Raw genomic sequence first — 17035 nt, forward strand, 5'->3', positions numbered from 1 at the left:
AATACCATGTTGTATACATCAGTTGACCCGATGGTGTCTCGTGTATGTTTACATAGAGATAAGCTTAATGCCATACTGTGGAACATTCTAGGAAATGCAATAACATCTCTATTAAATCAAGCAGAAGGATAATGTACATTTAATTTAGTTCAAACAGCCGCTGCTATATAAGCCATAACATGTGGTCAAATCTGCTGTACGCTTTAGTTTCTGAGGTTGAGTCCTGACCTACTTCCACGTCTTTGGACCCTCCGCAGCTTCTTTCCCAGAAGTCATTGTTACTAACGGGCAGTTGCTAATTGCCTTAAGCTAGTCTCTTCATTGGCTTCGTTGGCACTGGAAACCTGATACGTGTGTGAAGGAGGGTTAGAGACGGACTGAGAAGAGCTTTTAGGAGGACGGTAAAACAAAGAGGCCCGGGCACTTTCTCTGAGTTTTCTTTTTTCCTGCTGACTTTGAACGTTTCAGGTCTGTAAACACTCTGGGTATAAGTCATTTGCATCGGCCTGTCAGAGCGTGAAGCAGGCATTTGGTGTCCATGATTGAAATGCCTTGACTGTACTGAAATGAAATACCACTTAGACACTTCTACAATAAGTCCCTGTTGGATCCTGATTTGACCTCAGTTAAAGGTATTAAGCAAAATTGACTCTTGTGAGCTTTAAACAATGTTTTAATGCTGTTGCCTCAGTAAAAATAGACCTGGAGTTGTTTTGGGTTTCATTCACAGATGTTTGAGTAATCCTTTATGATTAGTCTGTCTACATCTCCAATGCTCTGTTCCACCTTGTGATGTCAGGAAGCAATAGTTTTCAAGTTGACAGCTGTTGTAGAAGTTTTCTAGCCTGATTCATCAGTCAGTTTCACTTTGTAGAAACCGTCTGACCTCGCAGCGTTAGAATTCGTTCGCTCGACTGTAGATGGGTACTTTTTTATTCAATCAATCTCTGCTATTTGGTCGTGACTTATGTAATGTGCCTCTAACGGGGCTAATTGGTATATTCCCGTAGGAAAAAGGGTAATAACATCTTTCCCCTCGATAAAATTTACCAAACATTCTCTTTGTTAAGGCTTTAAATCCTCGATCTGGGGAATTGTTGTCAACACAGAATGTATGGCTCTTCGCTGATTGGCTGGTGCCCAGACTCGCAATTCCAAGGTTCTTGCAAACCATCTAGTGTATTCCGATTCCTGACCTAGTCGCTGGAGACAAAATTAAATTGATTGGAGGCACTAGGTGGCACCAGCCTGGCTAGAAGCTTTCAGCTTGTCCAAGAAAGGGTGGAAGTAAAAGGCTGGAGACCAACTGGATGTCTTAAGCAGGAGAAGTTTGTACCATCAATAATATAGACCTGGGCAGGACTTGAAAAATCAATAATAGTATGATTTGAAAAGTGAACATAGTATGATATTTGAATGTACAAACCGCTTTAACTATGCTTCCACAGGAGGAGGTATATAAAGCAAGTGTGGTGAGACTATGAAGGCCACTAGGCACCGGTTAGTCAGCAATATGCCACAATTTAGACAGTGGTATGCCAGTGGTATGCCAAGGGAAGATCATGGTTGTAAATATAGCTTTTGTGAGTCAGTGTTAAACTGAGAGATGTACGTGGAGAATAAATTACTTAAATTATCTTACAACAGCTACCATTTACCTTTTGTTTTTGGTTTTGGGCCTGTTCTAGTCCTGGTTTAGTCCTGGTCTTGTTCAGGATTACTTCAGAAATGAGTCCCAGTTTTTATCCGGTCTATGTGCACATGTAACTTTTCTAGTGGATGACTTGTTTGTATGTTCAACAATATGACATAAAACAGTGTACCTTACATTTATTCAGTTACAGGTGGTTTTACTGTTCAAAAATTACTAGAAAAAGAGGCATTCTGACTGTGAGTGGGTTGTCTCTCCACAGATCTGACCAGTAACTTGATCTGGTTTGGTCTCCATGAAGGTAGAAAGGTTTAATACCACACTGTGAAAGATTCCAGACGAAGCAATAACATCTCCATGAAGAAAAGCACCAGTAAAGTTACACAATGCACCTTTAAGCTCCATAAAATAAAAAAACCTATACCCAAAAAATGTCTGCAGTATATAGTAGGCTATGTCAAGTTCTCTTTGGCTACGTTCAGACTGCAGGGCTTAATGCTCAATTCGGATTTTTTGCAAGGTTGTTCACATTTCCAATTAGATGCGACTTGTATGTGATCTCCAGTGTGAAATTTAAACGCCCCAAAAGTGTCCCGCATGCGCATTGGAGGACACGACGACGTCACACACAGCAAACGTCCATATTGTTTACAGAAGTCGCCTAAACATGGACGTGAACATTGAGCACCTGACGATTTTAAAGCTGCTGTTGTACCGGAGCCAGAACATGTACAGGTTATTTGATTTAAGGAGGAGATTGAGAAAGAGAAGGACGAGGTTTTTGGCCATGGCGTTTTGTGGAGCAGTGGCAGCAACGTCTGTAGAGAGGAACATATAGGTGCAGAGTCGCAGCCAAGAGTGGTGGGATTGCGATGTGCGTCGCTGCTTCACTGCACAATTTTCATATGACGAGAAGAACGTTTGTGTACATTTGTGACGTGTAGGTGGGATGAATGTGACCTGGCCGTTCAAACTGAAGTCGGCATGTTAAAAGATCGGATACGTATCGGTTTTAGGACCACATATCCGAGAGCTTTGGGTCACATTTGAAAAAATTCTGGTCTGTGTCATTCAGAATGTCATTAAAAGATCAGATACAGGTTGCATAGGAGTCAAAAAATTTGATTTGGGTCACTTCAGGTTGCAGTCTGGAGGTGGCCTTAGTGAAGGAGACACAAATAGTGAGAGACCAAAATCTATGATTAACTGATAATAGGCATTCGAAGCAGTTAATCAGTACTTACTCATGCTTTGATTTGGTATTTAGAAACTATTAATCCACTTTTTTTTTTCATAATACTCTTAATCACACTTTTTTAGCACCATGTGGATATTATTGGAGATTATTATCCTAATAGGCATCAAATCCCGTTATAATACCTCAATAAGTAAACCTACCCAGCGCTAGTTTACTAAAGATTTATAATTATATGAAATCATTTATTGTAAGTAAAAGTTTAGTGTGGCTCTGGTGTGCTCAGTGAACCCTAAACATAGATCTCCATGCTGTTCCTGTTGCCCATACAAGGACACATCTCCAGGAGCACTATCACACTCAGAGGCTGTGTCCAATCTGTTAAAGAGAGTGCGCCTCCCTCTGCTCCGTCCACCTGAAGTGACTGTCTGTGGATGTAAACAGGACCTGCTTTGGTGGAGCAGGTTTAGACATGTCCTCATTGTAAGTGACATTTAAAGGGACAGTCGGGAATTTTGGATATAGGACCTCATTTCCAGAGTGTTGGAGACGTGTGGAGACACTTTTTTAACTCTTCCATCCAGTCCTTGTATTTGCAGAGGTCACTGGTGCTAGACTAGTGCATGTCAATGGTCATAGTTATCCTGCCACTAAAAACTGTCTTACCCACTCCACAAAACACCCGAAACAAATCTATTATTACGCCAGACTGTCGATGTAAATGTCTGTGTTGATAGAATAATTTTAGGCGTAAAACCAACCTTGCATTTGAAAGATTTATGTCTGAGCAGCAGCAGCGAGTTGTACTTCTTGATAGAAAGGTTGGCAGCGGCGGACTGATATCACCTAACACCTGTCTTACCGGGAAAATGTAAAATTCCGCTGCTGCTGAGAAAATATTCATGCGACCCAAGATTAGTTTTATTTCAAACAATATTCTGTCAACACAGACATTTACATCGACAGTCTGGTGTAATAACCGATTTTCTTTGGGTGTTTTGTGGAGTGGGTAAGGCTGTTTTTAGTGGCAGGATAACTATGGCCATTGACATGCACTAGCCTAGCACCAGTGACCTCTGCAAATCCAAGGACTGGACAGAATATTTTAAAACATGTCTCCACAAATCTCCAACACTCTGGCTCACTAGGAAATGAGGTCCTATGTCCAAAATTCCTGACTGTCCCTTTAGTAGGGGATGGCTGAGCACTGTAAAGTCCTCCAGCTAAGGTAGTCCTGACCAATACTAACTTAAGGTCTATAAAGTATACCTTAAAGGTGCACTATGTAACTTTTTGGTTGGGTGTCCGTCACCTTGTTTCTATGAATATGTCATTGCTCTGCCTGGAATGTTAATTAAACTGGTCTACCTTTCATTTATTCAGTGACAGACAGTTTTATTGCTCAAAAATACTTAGAAAAACAAGCATTCTGATTGTGAACAGGATTACCTTTTCTCAGATCTGACCTGTAACTTGATCTGGTTTGGTCTCTGTGAAAATAGAAAGGTTAATACCATATTGTGAAACATTCCAGACAAAGCAACCCACCACCAGAAAAGTTACATGGTTCACCTTTAACCTTAACCTTTAACCCAATTTTACTCCTATTTCAATTTAGATTCAGAGCAGTGTAGACAGAGCTGATGTGTGTTTGTCTTTAGTTTAATGTTTTGAATGATTTTTATATTGTTTTGATTTATTTGGAAAGTACTTTGGTCACTTTGAGTGTATAAATAAAGTTCGATTGATTGATATCTGGTTTGCTGTAGTGGTGTCTTTATTGGTTGGAAGTTGCATGTTGTAAGCAGGCAGATGGTGAGCTTCTGACACGCATGGTGTCTGTGGAGCCAGCTGACCATGAGCGAAGGTATAGCAAGCATTTTATATACAAAGAGATGGGGAAAGTCTGCAGATTAACATTTGGTGCAATTTCACAGCAATAAGAAAGAACCCTCATAAACCCCCTTTTGGTAAAACAGTGGTCATTATTTCAAAAGATTAGCATTTCAAGTACAGCTGAGATCAGGAAGGACAGCAGCAGGGGGCAACAGGTGAAGACCCCAGAGGCCTTTGATGGTGTTGTGGGTAAAGTCTTTTAAGTGTAAAACACATCACATGTATTTGTTAACCCGAATGAAAACCAGAGAATAATTACTTTTCTTCCAAAATTGATTGATTTAGTATGAATGGAACATGTGCTCTTGCCAGGCTGTTGCCACCTAATGCCTCAGCTCAATTTCATTTCTCTCCAGCGACTAGGTCAGGAATCGGAATACACTAGACGGTTTGCGAGAACCCCGGAAGTTGTAGACCGCGCACTGGCCAATCAGTGAAGAGCTGTGAAGCCATGACGTCAAACTCAAGCGCCTGTCTGGGTCAATTTTGTGTTACAGCACAACAGTAAACAAAGTGGTCGAGATGGATGTAAACAAATACATTCTGTGTTGGCAACGATTCCCAAGATCGAGGATTTAAAGCTGGAACAAAGAGAATGTTTGGTGAATTTTATCAAGGGGAAAGACGTTATTGCCCTCCTTCCTACAGTATTCATTAAATTTAAAAAGTACCTGCCTACCGTCGAGCAAACGAATCGTAACGCTGCGAGGTGAATCAGGCTACATGTGCTCTCCCAGACCTCAGTTACTCCTGTCACGGCACCTCAAGTATTTACAACAGCTCAGAATGTTTTGTCCTTTGTCTGATGTTGTCAGTAAGTGTGAGGTGACATATACTTTTCTTCTTAGATACTTTCTCTAAGTGTTAAAACATGGGAGTGATTAGGGGAAAATACGACCTGTAATGCACTTTAAATACTGCACTTTAACTCAATGGCTCAATTACTTTAATGTCACATTTAATTGGGCATCAAAATAGGGAAAAAAGGAGACAAAGGCCGTTACAGTTTACATACCTGCCCAGACATAGAATAATACCACCATTAGGAACTACAGGAGCCAAATTGCATGAATTAAGTGCAATCTGTTGAATGAACCATGTATTTTATGATGTAATAGAGTATTTAAAGGTGATTTGACAGGGCTATTACAGCTGACTACTGTAGTCAAATGGGCTCAAATGTTCTTAAAATTCAGGAATTTATTGGCCTGTCATGATAACATATTTTGAAGTCCAAATCCAAATCAACTTTATTTCTATAGCACATTTACAAACAAAGCCGTTTCCAAAGTGCTGCACAGAGATCATAAAATGAAGACAAGAAAAAGGTAAATTGCTCAAATTTGGTCATAGCAGTCCTAAAACAGTAAAAACAATAAAATCAAATAACTTTTAATGTTTGACCAGAAAAGCATGTAGCTTCTCTCTAACAAATAGTCCTCAAGGCCATCCTGTTACTTCCCACTTGAGTTGATGACTTGACTTTATTAAAAAAGTTGCATTTCCCATGTACTAGTCTTGTCATGATACTTTGATGAACTCAGATTTCGATACTAAGGAATAGACTCAGTACTCAATGCTGATTTCAATCCCTCGTTGATAATTTATCTATTTATGTGATTTTTCAACTTTAAATCACAGTACCATATTTTTCTGACTATAAGTTGCACCAGTCAAAAAATGCGTAATGAAGAAGAAAAAAACATACATAAGTCACACTTTTGGGTGGAAATTTATTTTATAAAATTAGAGACCAGGAACCGCCATTTCATGTTGAAAAGCAAGTTATAGTAAAAACAATAGAATAGAGAACAACAGGCTGTTAACGTCACATATGAACAGTTATTCAAATAACTATAGCATAATCAACAAAACTGAACAAGTTTATCAAACTCTCTCTCACTCCAAATCACTGAATCCATTGAATTCTTCATCCTTTGTGTCACTTCAGAGCAACTCCACGACCTCAAGTAGGTAAATGGAGAGCCACTTCCTCCTCTGTGTAGCTGTCATTAGACTCAGCATCAGTTCCAGTTAGAATTATTCTGGCCTTTTTGAATGGATGGTTTTGGTTGTCACTGAAGTCCAGGTTTTGTCGATCCATCCACTGACTTCTAGGAAAGTTGCATGGTGCACCCTCCCGGTTGTTACAAGTTTCTCGAGCACTCCAAACTTTGTTTTTGCTGCTTGATTACCGTTTTCGGCTGCAGATTTTGCTACTTGCATCTTGTAATCTGAAAATATGATTTTCTTTTTGGGGGCATTTGTGTTTAGTCTTCTCAGTCGTCTTTGTAAGTTTGTTTAAATTTTAAAGTTTCAGTCGTACAGAAGTAATGGTGCGATCGACTGACATGATACAGACAGGACAGAGGCTCTTTCTGCAAGAGACATGTGCAGTAGAGCGATGTGACTGTGGTACAGGAGTAGATACTGACACACGAGCCTAGAGCACCCTCTCGCGGCTGTTAGTGTGAAAATTTTAATATATAAGTGGCACCGGAGTATAAGTCACAGGACCATCCAAACTATAAAAAAACTATGACTTATAGTCTGAAAAATACGGTACTTTCATTTATATTCGCATATGGTCTTATATTTGTGTAATCCCTGAGTGGTCCAGGTAGGTTCCATATTGACTCATGGTAAAATACTAGTCTCTTGTACTTGTTATGATACAGTATCAATTCTTGTTCAAATGAGTATCTACTTTCAATAAAAGCTTTTGTATAAATTTGTATCTGATTTTGGATACTTTTCACAATCCTACCATGTGCCAAATTTCTTAAGGAAAGTTCTCTGCTGAAAACCTTTGAATCTGAAAACATTTTGTTTTTTTCTTTTCAGTGAATAACTTCTTACACATAACCCCTGCATGTTTTTTTCATAAGAGACAAAATATAGAACAGTTAAATTTAGCCTGTTTTTCTGTTCACATTTGTTCTTTATCTGGACTCAGGCTCAAGGTTCTTCATAAACAGGAGGTAAGGCAGAAGTCGTACAGTAGAAAAACACATATATAAAGGACAATGAAAGGAAGTCAGACAATTCAACAAGGACAAGAGGCTCTTATAGACAAAATATGCAATGGGGCAAGTTAAGTAAAAGAAAAAAAAATACCATACACAATATTCAAGGTCCTTTTATTATGTAAAATGACCCCTGAGAGCTTTAATTCATGTTATAATGTTGTTACCTCATCAAAAACATGACCGGAGTTGTATTTTGTTTCATTCACACATGTTTGTAAAGTTTTATTAGTCTGTCTACATTTCCAAAACTCAAAATGCTCTGTTCCACCCTGTGATGTCAGGAAGTGGTAGTTTCAAGTCAACAGCTACCTTTTACCTTTAGTTCAGTAGAGATGGGAAATTCCAGGGCTGAAAATATCCAAATGATTCTAGTGAAGGCGTTTGGAGAATAAAAACAGCGGAGCATTTCCTGTATTACTACATGACATCACAAAGTGGAACGGAGTGACTTCTGTTTGAGAGAAGAACTCAGCCTAAATGTGCACGGTTTGTGTGTTAAACATGTGTGAATGAAACAAAACACACCCCAAGTATGTTTGTGATGAAACAACTAACAGTGCAATATGGTCCCTTTAAAGCAGACATGTCAAACTCAGGCCCGGGGGCCAAATTTGACCCACGATACAATTATATTTGGCCCACAAGATCATATCAAATATGTATTAGAGCTGCCCACCGGCTACAGATCGGCTATAGAGACATTATTTATTTAAAATGTTGTTATTATTTTACATGCTTGTTTTGGAGTCAGTGTTTAAGCAAAATTATTATTAAACATTTATTTTAATGAGAAGAGGTTTAACATTACATATCTCGAAAGAAGAGAAAACATGCAGATGTTGCTGAAATGTTTCAATAAATATTTAGTTTGGACCACAATTTCGTCCTAGTTTTTAATTTTGGCCTCTGTGAATTTGAGTTTGCCACTTCGGCTTTAAAGACTTGAAAATCGGAAGTAGTTCATTTTAGAGGTTTGCAGTGCAGTGGTAAAGCTAACAACAACTAGCATGCTAACCGTGCACTTCCAGACCAAAAAACAAAACAAAACTGTAGACAGTACACAGCTGACTTATTTTGCCCTAAAGAGCTGCTTATATAGTACACAGGGGCTAGACAAATTTTGCTCATCAACATGGAAAAAAGAAAATATGTTTTTTGGGGGGTATATCGCCCACCTGTATGTATAACAAATATAGGTTCTGTGTTATACCAGCATCCACCCTTCACCACTTACAAAATCATGCACAAAATGGCCAAAACCAGGTCAAGAGATGAGAGAAATCAGCAGGAGAGGCTCTTGGCTGCTCTTGTGTATCTATTCCTGTGGTCCTTTCCCAGGCCAAGTACCACAAGTGTGTTTTTATGAGCGTAACCATGGTAATCCTTTGGCTTCTGGACCTGTCCTGGCCACTTTGTCCCCTCTGACCAATCAGAGAGGCTCGTGGTGCCTCACTGAGCCTCAACTGACCAATCACAAGCAACGTGGAGTGCTCTAGTTTACTCAAACTGTAGTAGTGGTAGTAGTTTGAGATGTTAAAGGGCCCATATTAAACCGTTTTCTGATCTATGTTACAATGTTGTTTCCTCATCATAAACAGACCTGGAGTTGTGTTTTGTTTCATTCACACATGTTTAACACACAAACCCAGCATACAGAGTTTTTCGCTCAAACTAAAAACATCTTCGAGACCTTGTGATGACATGTGGTAATACAGGAAGTGCTCCACTGTGTTTTTAAACTCCATACACCATCACTAGAATCATTTGGATGATTTCTGACCTGGAATTACCAATCGCCTTTTGGACAAAAAGTTAAAAAAAAAAAAAAAAAACGGTAGTTGTTAACTTGAAAACTATACCACTTCATGACATCACAAGCTGGAGCAGAGCATTTTGAGCTTTCGGACATGTAGACAGACTAATAATAAAGGATTACTCAAACATGTGAATGAAACAAAACACAACTCTGAGTATGTTTTTGAGGAAGTAACAACATTATAGCATATCTTAAAGCTCACAAGAGTCAATGTCAAAGAGTCTTTAAAGGAAACAAATCGGGTTTAATTAATAGAATGACAACCTATAGCCAAATTTTATTGTTACTGCTACTACTTCTACTTCTACAAAAAATTCCAGTTCACACCTACTGAGGGACAGGATATTCTGACTAGGGATGGGCATTCGATAAAATTTTCTTAATCGATCGTCAAGAGAATTAACGATTGATTATCAATTAATCATTAACGTTTTATATTTAAATTGTCGTCATTATTATTACTATCTGCACTACTACTAATCTGCATAAATAAATTCAACTTTACGACATATAAACCGTAACGACTCTAGAGCCACATCAGCCAGTTTGACATTATAATGTGTTTAATTCAGTTTTGCGCAACTCTCACAGAAACGAAACTTAAAACTGCATGGCTAATTTGCATAAACTAAGCGAAGAAAAAAAAAACAGCTCTTGTGTATTGATGCGACACGACTCAGTGGAATACAGGTTAGTGTGACCATATTTGCGTTTGTCAAAACCAGGACACCGTACAGGGGTGGGAGGAGGGGACTCATCAGCGACATTGAGCGACTCTCACCTGGCAAAACTTTTTCCTACTGAAACATATGTGCTGCTTTGTACACTTGCTCATGGCCTCACACTTGTCCCGACCGGAACGGAAAGCATGTAATTTCTTGTACAAGTCATCGTTAAATATGCACTTGTGCTTCGGTACGTTCCAGGTTGATCGACTGTTTGTGTCTCGCTCCTTCTGAGTGCAGAGAGCTACATGTACGGACCCCTGTTTGGTCACACTACGCACAGCAACCTACATTCGGTTTGTCGATTAAAATGAACGTAATCTATGAAATTCTTAATGATCAATTATCGATTAATCGACTAATCAGGCCCATCCCTAATTCTGACTAAATGCTTATACAGAATGAGGATTAGGTCACAGATCCATAGCGTCTTTGCAAAGTGCGATCTCTCACGTGTCAGAACTGTACATTGTAGACCGACATGCAGATCGGGACAAGGTGACCTAAAAAAAAATCTCTTGCGACCCAGTCTTCGGGAAACAAAGGTCTAGGGCATTGAACCAACAACCTTGTGCATAATACAGCTATGAGGTAATTGACTTTTTTGACCGAAGTGACCTAAATAATGTCTGCGTCAGTTTTCAGTCACTTTTCACTTTGCATGATTCATAGACAACTCTCATTATGTGCGCTAAGTATGACATTTTTTGAGGACCCTAGAGGCAAAACTGTACTAAATGGGGCATGGCTCTCATTGGAATTTTCACACAGAAGTTTTACAAATTAATGCTAATGCCTGTGACCGTGAGAGGTCAACATAGAAGGTTTTTTCGCCAGCGTGCTTTGGGCAAACTGTAAAGAGTGTCAAAAAATATATATATTTGCTCGATAATTTAGTTTAACTTATTTGAAATGTCTTAAACCAAGTCAAATATCTGTTTACTTAATACATCAAGCTTCAACAAATTAAAACTTCTCTTTTAACTTCTTTAAAGATTAATATTTAGAATTCAAGTCCTTTAAATAAACTTGATATTCCTAACCCTTTTTGCTAGGCTGCAAAAATCACCAGAAGCTACAAGGTGCCATCAGAGATACCTCCACAAATTGGTGTAATTTGAGGTTTGAGGTTTAGGAGATGATGACAGATGTTTCTTTCATAAAACACACTAGAGAAAATCTAAAGAGCCAAAAGTCCTTCAGGCAGAGAGCGTAACATGGCACCTGCTTGTTCCTATGAATGAGATCACAACATGTACACTCCCCCGACTCACTATCTCTCACCCCAACACTGAACACAAGCCGTGGATCGGTTTCTAATATTTGTTACCACTTTTAAAGACTTTGTATTCTATTTTGTTTTAAATCGCTCCTTCACTGTATCACTCTTTTATCTCTGTAGACCTGCTTGCAACAAAACAATCTGAAGAGCCGCTTGGGAGCCAAAAGAACCAGCAGCTTTTAGTGAGCCAAACCAAAAGAGCCGGTTCTCTAAAAAGAACTGGAATACCCATCACTAGTGTCTAGAATGTGATGCAGAAATGCCATTAAGCCAACCTACTGTCTGTAAATATGATGTAAAGAGGCAGAATAACAATAAATGTTGCCTAAATAAACCCAATTTAAAATCCACCAGAGCCAAACCTAAGTTTTTTAAACAATTCAACATTTACAATGAATTTTTACATCAATAAATATATCGGCGATTATATTTGACTTTGGTTTAAAGACTTGAAATGACTTGAAGCTCAAAGCAGACGACTTGGACTTGACTTGGACTTATGGGCCAGTGACACGAGAATGGATTTGGACTTGTCTGTATTTGACTTGGGACTTGACTCGGACTTGAGGTCAAAGACTTGAGACTTACTTGAGACTTGCAAAATGACGACTTGGTCCCACCTCTGTCTTATATTACACAAAAGAGACTCTTGTGAGCTACCCATGTTAGAATCTTGTAACACACGTGGAGTTGTGGTTTGTTTCATTCAGTCAATCAATCAAATTTTATTTAGAAAGCCCTTTAGAACACTCAAGGTGACCGTTTTCCAATTAAATCAACACAATAAAAAAGTAAAATTTGTTCAATGAGTCACTGCATTACTGAGTTTTAAAAGCCAGTCTGAATAGATGAGTTTTTAGAGCCTGGATTTAAACAGGCCAAAGTCTGTGATAGTGCACATATCGGTGGGCAGTTTGTTCCAGAGTCTAGGGCCAGCGACAGAGAAAGCCCGATTACCCCAGAGTCTGAGTCTGGCTCTGGGGACTTCCAGTTGGAGTTGGTTACTTGACCTTAATGCCCTGTGTGAACTGGTGAACTGTGTGCAGTTCTATCAGACAGGAGGGGAGCAAGGCCTTTAAGAGCTTTAAAAACTAACAATACAATTTTAAAATCATTATTCACATACGTTTGAGAAAAACTTTTTTATTTTGCCGCAAACACAAACGGAGAGATGCAGACATGGAAATGATCTGATGCTGTGTGGCACATTGCACAGTCAAAGTGGAGCTGACCGGGGCGTGCACCAGGCGGATCTGATGAAAGGAAAGTTTGGTGTTCGTATCTGGTCATGTTACATTTGTGCCACTCCTCAAAGCACCAATGGAGCTGAAGTTTATTGATCAAGTGAACCGTGGCACCAGTGCTGTTGATGATGTATTGTTAGCTAAGCTACATATATTTGTGAAATCCCTCAGTCCCTCAGGTAGGATCCATGGTAAAGACGAAATTCAGTTCTGTCAACTGGACAAAAGGTTTTTGATTGAATATGTTTCGCAGCTCATCCAAGCTGCTTCTTCAGTTCTGCTCAGAGTGCAGTTCAGTAGAGCGAGGTAACAAACCGAAACTGTAAACAAGTATGTGTGATAGTTTCAGAGTCGTTTCAGTGTAGTTAGCTCCTCCCTTCAGGCAGATACAAGGAAGTGTCCACCACGTATTTGATCAAAAAACTTTTGTCCAGTTGACAGAATTGAATTTCGCCAGATTATGTGAATTTGAATAAACTGGGTTTGGGCAGCCTCCGTGTACTTGATATTCAAATTTTGCATATCTCCAAAACAACAGTTGTGTTTTTGCTGTACAGTATCTCCCACCTCTAACTGGCTGTTACACTCCCCCCGTGTACAGACACAGGCCATGTTGCCAGATAAAAAGGACTTTATCACAGCAGGATGTCACAGATAATGTTTGCCTTTTGCATAAGCTGAGATGAAAACCACAGCGGGGACCTGTATTGACTCTGATTGGCTTAATTTGTTCTGCCCATTGCAAAGAGCTGGGTTGAGGAGAGGGTCAGAGAGAGGATTGCTATAAATATACACACACAGTACAGTTAGTAGTGTGTATGTCTCAGTAGTCAGAGCCTGCTAAGCCCCCACGATGCAATCAAAGCCTGTATAATAATATGGATGCCCTTGTAAATTCAAGATTGACTAGTGATACTTTGCTGCTGATGTTACCACATTACTTGGCGGTGTGAAGCTAACTGAAAGCACTACTGTGTTAGAAGCTCTGGTTTTGGTCTATATTAGATCTACATGGTGAGATTTTATAGTCAAAATACCGTGCTTTATATTTAGCAAAGGAGAACTTCAATTCTGGCAAGTGGACAGAAGTTTTTTGATCAAATATGTTTCACACCTATGGTCATGAGCTTTGGGTAATGACCGAAAGGAGAAGGAGAAACGAGATCGTGGATACAAGCGCTCAAAATTAGTTTCCTTCGCAGGGTGGTTGAGCGCTCCCTTAGAGATAGGGTGAGGGGCTCAGTCAGATGCCTCCTGGGCCCCTCCCTCGGGAGGTGTTCCGGGCATGTCCCACCAGAAGGAGGCCCAGGGGAAGACCCAGGACACGCTGGAGGGACTATGTTGCTCGGCTGGCCTGGGAACACCTCGGGTCCCCCCGGAGGAGCCGGAGGATGTGTCTGGGGTGAAGGAAGTCTGGGAGTCCCTGCTTAGACTGCTGCCCCCGCGACCCAGCCCCGGATAAGCGGAAGAAAATGGATTGATGGATGCATTGATGTTTCGCAGTTCATCCAAGCTGTTTCTTCAGTTCTAGTCAGATTTCTGGTGGACACTGCCTTATATCTGTCTGAAGGGAGGAGCTAAGTACACTGAAACTACTGTGAAACTAACAGACCTACTTGTTTACAAGTTCTGTTCTTTTGTCCAGTTGACAGAATTGAATTAATCCTTTACTGTGGATCCTATGTGGACCACTGAGGGATTTCACAACATGCTTTGTATTATCATTGTGGTATGAAAAGTCAAGCCTCTTCCTCTGTATTGTAATGGTTAAAGATCAACCTACAGAATCCTTATATGTATGTGTTACTGTCTCTTTTCTTTATCAGGCGGAGTTCTCAGAGATTAACCTGGCAGCGTACGTGAACTCAGGGTGCACTGTGGATATGCAGGTGACGAGAGGAGGCTCCAAAGTGGTCAGGTAAGGCCCTGTCTGCAGATATGACACATGTAAACAAACTGAAAATCTGATCAAGACTAAAACTAGTATTCAATCTAGATACACATTTGATTATTTAAAAATACCACATTCACAGGACAGAACCTTTCTTGATTAGAATGATGTAGAGCTGTATCAGAACAAGTATAAGAGCACATAGACTAGTATACGCCCATGTGCCACTGAGAAAATCATCTATTTTCTAATGAAGAATCTGTGTTGATACTTTGCAGTGACATTATGCTGGTGTGTTACCATGGTCACACAATGCACAAATTAACAAACACTGCCAAAGAAGTTTTAAGATTGTCTAAAATCTCAAGATCAGTACAAGTATTTTCTTGTCTTGCTTTCAACAAAAAAGGTCAGAGTGATTAACTGAAAAACTGTTCTAGTTACCTTGTGAATGTAAAAATCATCTCACCTGTTGTAGTTCCAGTCAGTTTTTCCTGTATGTTCATATTGTGTTAAAATAAAGCACAGATTTAAGTCTAACAAAGCCTCAGACAGAGCAGAGCCTACGGTTAGCATCGCACCCCCAGGGAACGTTGATGAAATCAGCTGAAAAATATCTACTGAGTCTATTCCACAGTTTGAGAATCAAGTTTGCAATGTTATCGTGACAACAGCAGCAGACACACAGGAATCAGCTGCGTAACGCGATTAGGAGGCACAGAGACGGCTTTTCATGTTTGACCCAGAAACCTTAAAGAAACTGTGAGATAACACCCAAGTATCTGTGTATTAGTCATGTCAGAGCCCTGCGTTTTCCTGTGTGCATGATCTGTTCCATAGATAAACACGTATAAATTATGCCTATAAACTAGGAAACTAGGTTGGACTGGTTCGACTTTATACATTTGTTACTGAAGCATCAACTTGAAACTGTAATGAGACGTCAATTATAGGCAGACAAATGGACATAGACAATTTAAAACTGTTAAACTGTACATGATGGTGCAGTGGTTATACCTCACAGCAAGAGGGTCCTGGTTCAGTTCTCACATTCGGAGGGACTTGACTTACACTTGGATAAACGTTATTGATCCAGAAGGGAAAAATGTAATTGTTAATATAAAGTCAAAATAAGTGTGTCAAATGAGGCATAATTACTGAACCGTATATGCACAAGTAAAAATACAAATTAAAATATAGTAAATATAAAATATATGTACATACAAAAGGTGGGAGTGAGCAAGTTTGCCTATCAGTGCCATGGTCCATTGCTTTTTCCCTTGTATTCTTTTAACAAGAACAAAAATACATTCAGGCTTTCATTTAAAATTGCAGCTGAGAAGTAAAAGTGTGGCTAAAAGCTGATCTTGTGGGATCTCAGAAGCTAAACAGAGCTGGGCCTGGTCAATACTTGGATGAGAGACTGTTGGAAATACCAGGTGTCCCGGGGGGAAGCCAGTGGCAAAAACTTGTCCTTAGGCAAACACTTCAACCACACTGCCTAGTAGGGTTGGGCAGTATCAAATAGGGATGGGCATGATTAATCGATTAATTGATAATTGATCATTAAGAATTTCATCGATTATGTTAATTTTAATCAACAAACTGAATGTAGGTTGCTGTGCGTAGCCTGACCAAACAGGGGTCCGTACATGTGTCTCTCTGCACTTAGAAGGAGCGAGACACAAACACAAACATTCGGTCAGTCTGCAGCGTACCGAAGCACAAATGCGTATTTAACGATGATTTGTACAAGAAATTCCACGCTTTCCGTTGCGTTCGGGACAAGTGTGAGTCCATGTGCACAGTGTACAAAGCAGGAACATATGTTTCGGTGTCCAGTGGGAAAAAGTTTTGCCAGGTGAGAGTCGCGCAATGTCGATGACGAGTCCCCACCTCCCACCCCCCGTACGGTGTCCTGGTTTTGACAAACGCAAATATGGTCACACTAACCTGTATTCCACAGAATCATGTCTTTTAATCCGACAGAAATTGACCGCATCAGCGACACAAGAGCTGTAGTTTTATCTTCGCTGAGTTTATGCAAATTAGCGATGTGGTTTTAAGTTTAGTTTCTGTGAGAGTTGCGCAAAACTGAATTAAACACATTATAATCTCAAACGGATTGATGTGGCTCTAGAGTCGTTACGGTTTATATGTCGTAAAGTTGAATTTATTTATGCAGATGCAGATAGTAATAATAATGATGATCATTTTAATATTAAGACGTTAATGATTAATCGATAATCGATCGTTAATTCTTCCAACGATCGATGAAGAAAATTTCATCGAATACCCATCCCTAG

At 39.7% G+C, this 17035-nt stretch overlaps 1 protein-coding gene across 1 annotated transcript in view; it reads left to right on the forward strand.

Moving 5' to 3' along the window:
- LOC110168475 (synapsin-3-like) overlaps positions 1-17035 on the forward strand; it is a 186687-nt gene that overhangs the window by 22496 nt on the left and 147156 nt on the right. The window contains exon 4 of the mRNA XM_055153304.1: positions 14665-14756. Within this exon, the coding sequence (XP_055009279.1) occupies positions 14665-14756 (92 nt within the window). The remainder of the gene's footprint in view (positions 1-14664; positions 14757-17035) is intronic.

Source organism: Boleophthalmus pectinirostris, unplaced genomic scaffold (genome assembly GCF_026225935.1).
Source record: "Boleophthalmus pectinirostris isolate CB_2022bp ecotype Guang Dong unplaced genomic scaffold, ASM2622593v1 HiC_scaffold_18, whole genome shotgun sequence".
Lineage (NCBI taxonomy): Eukaryota > Metazoa > Chordata > Actinopteri > Gobiiformes > Gobiidae > Boleophthalmus > Boleophthalmus pectinirostris.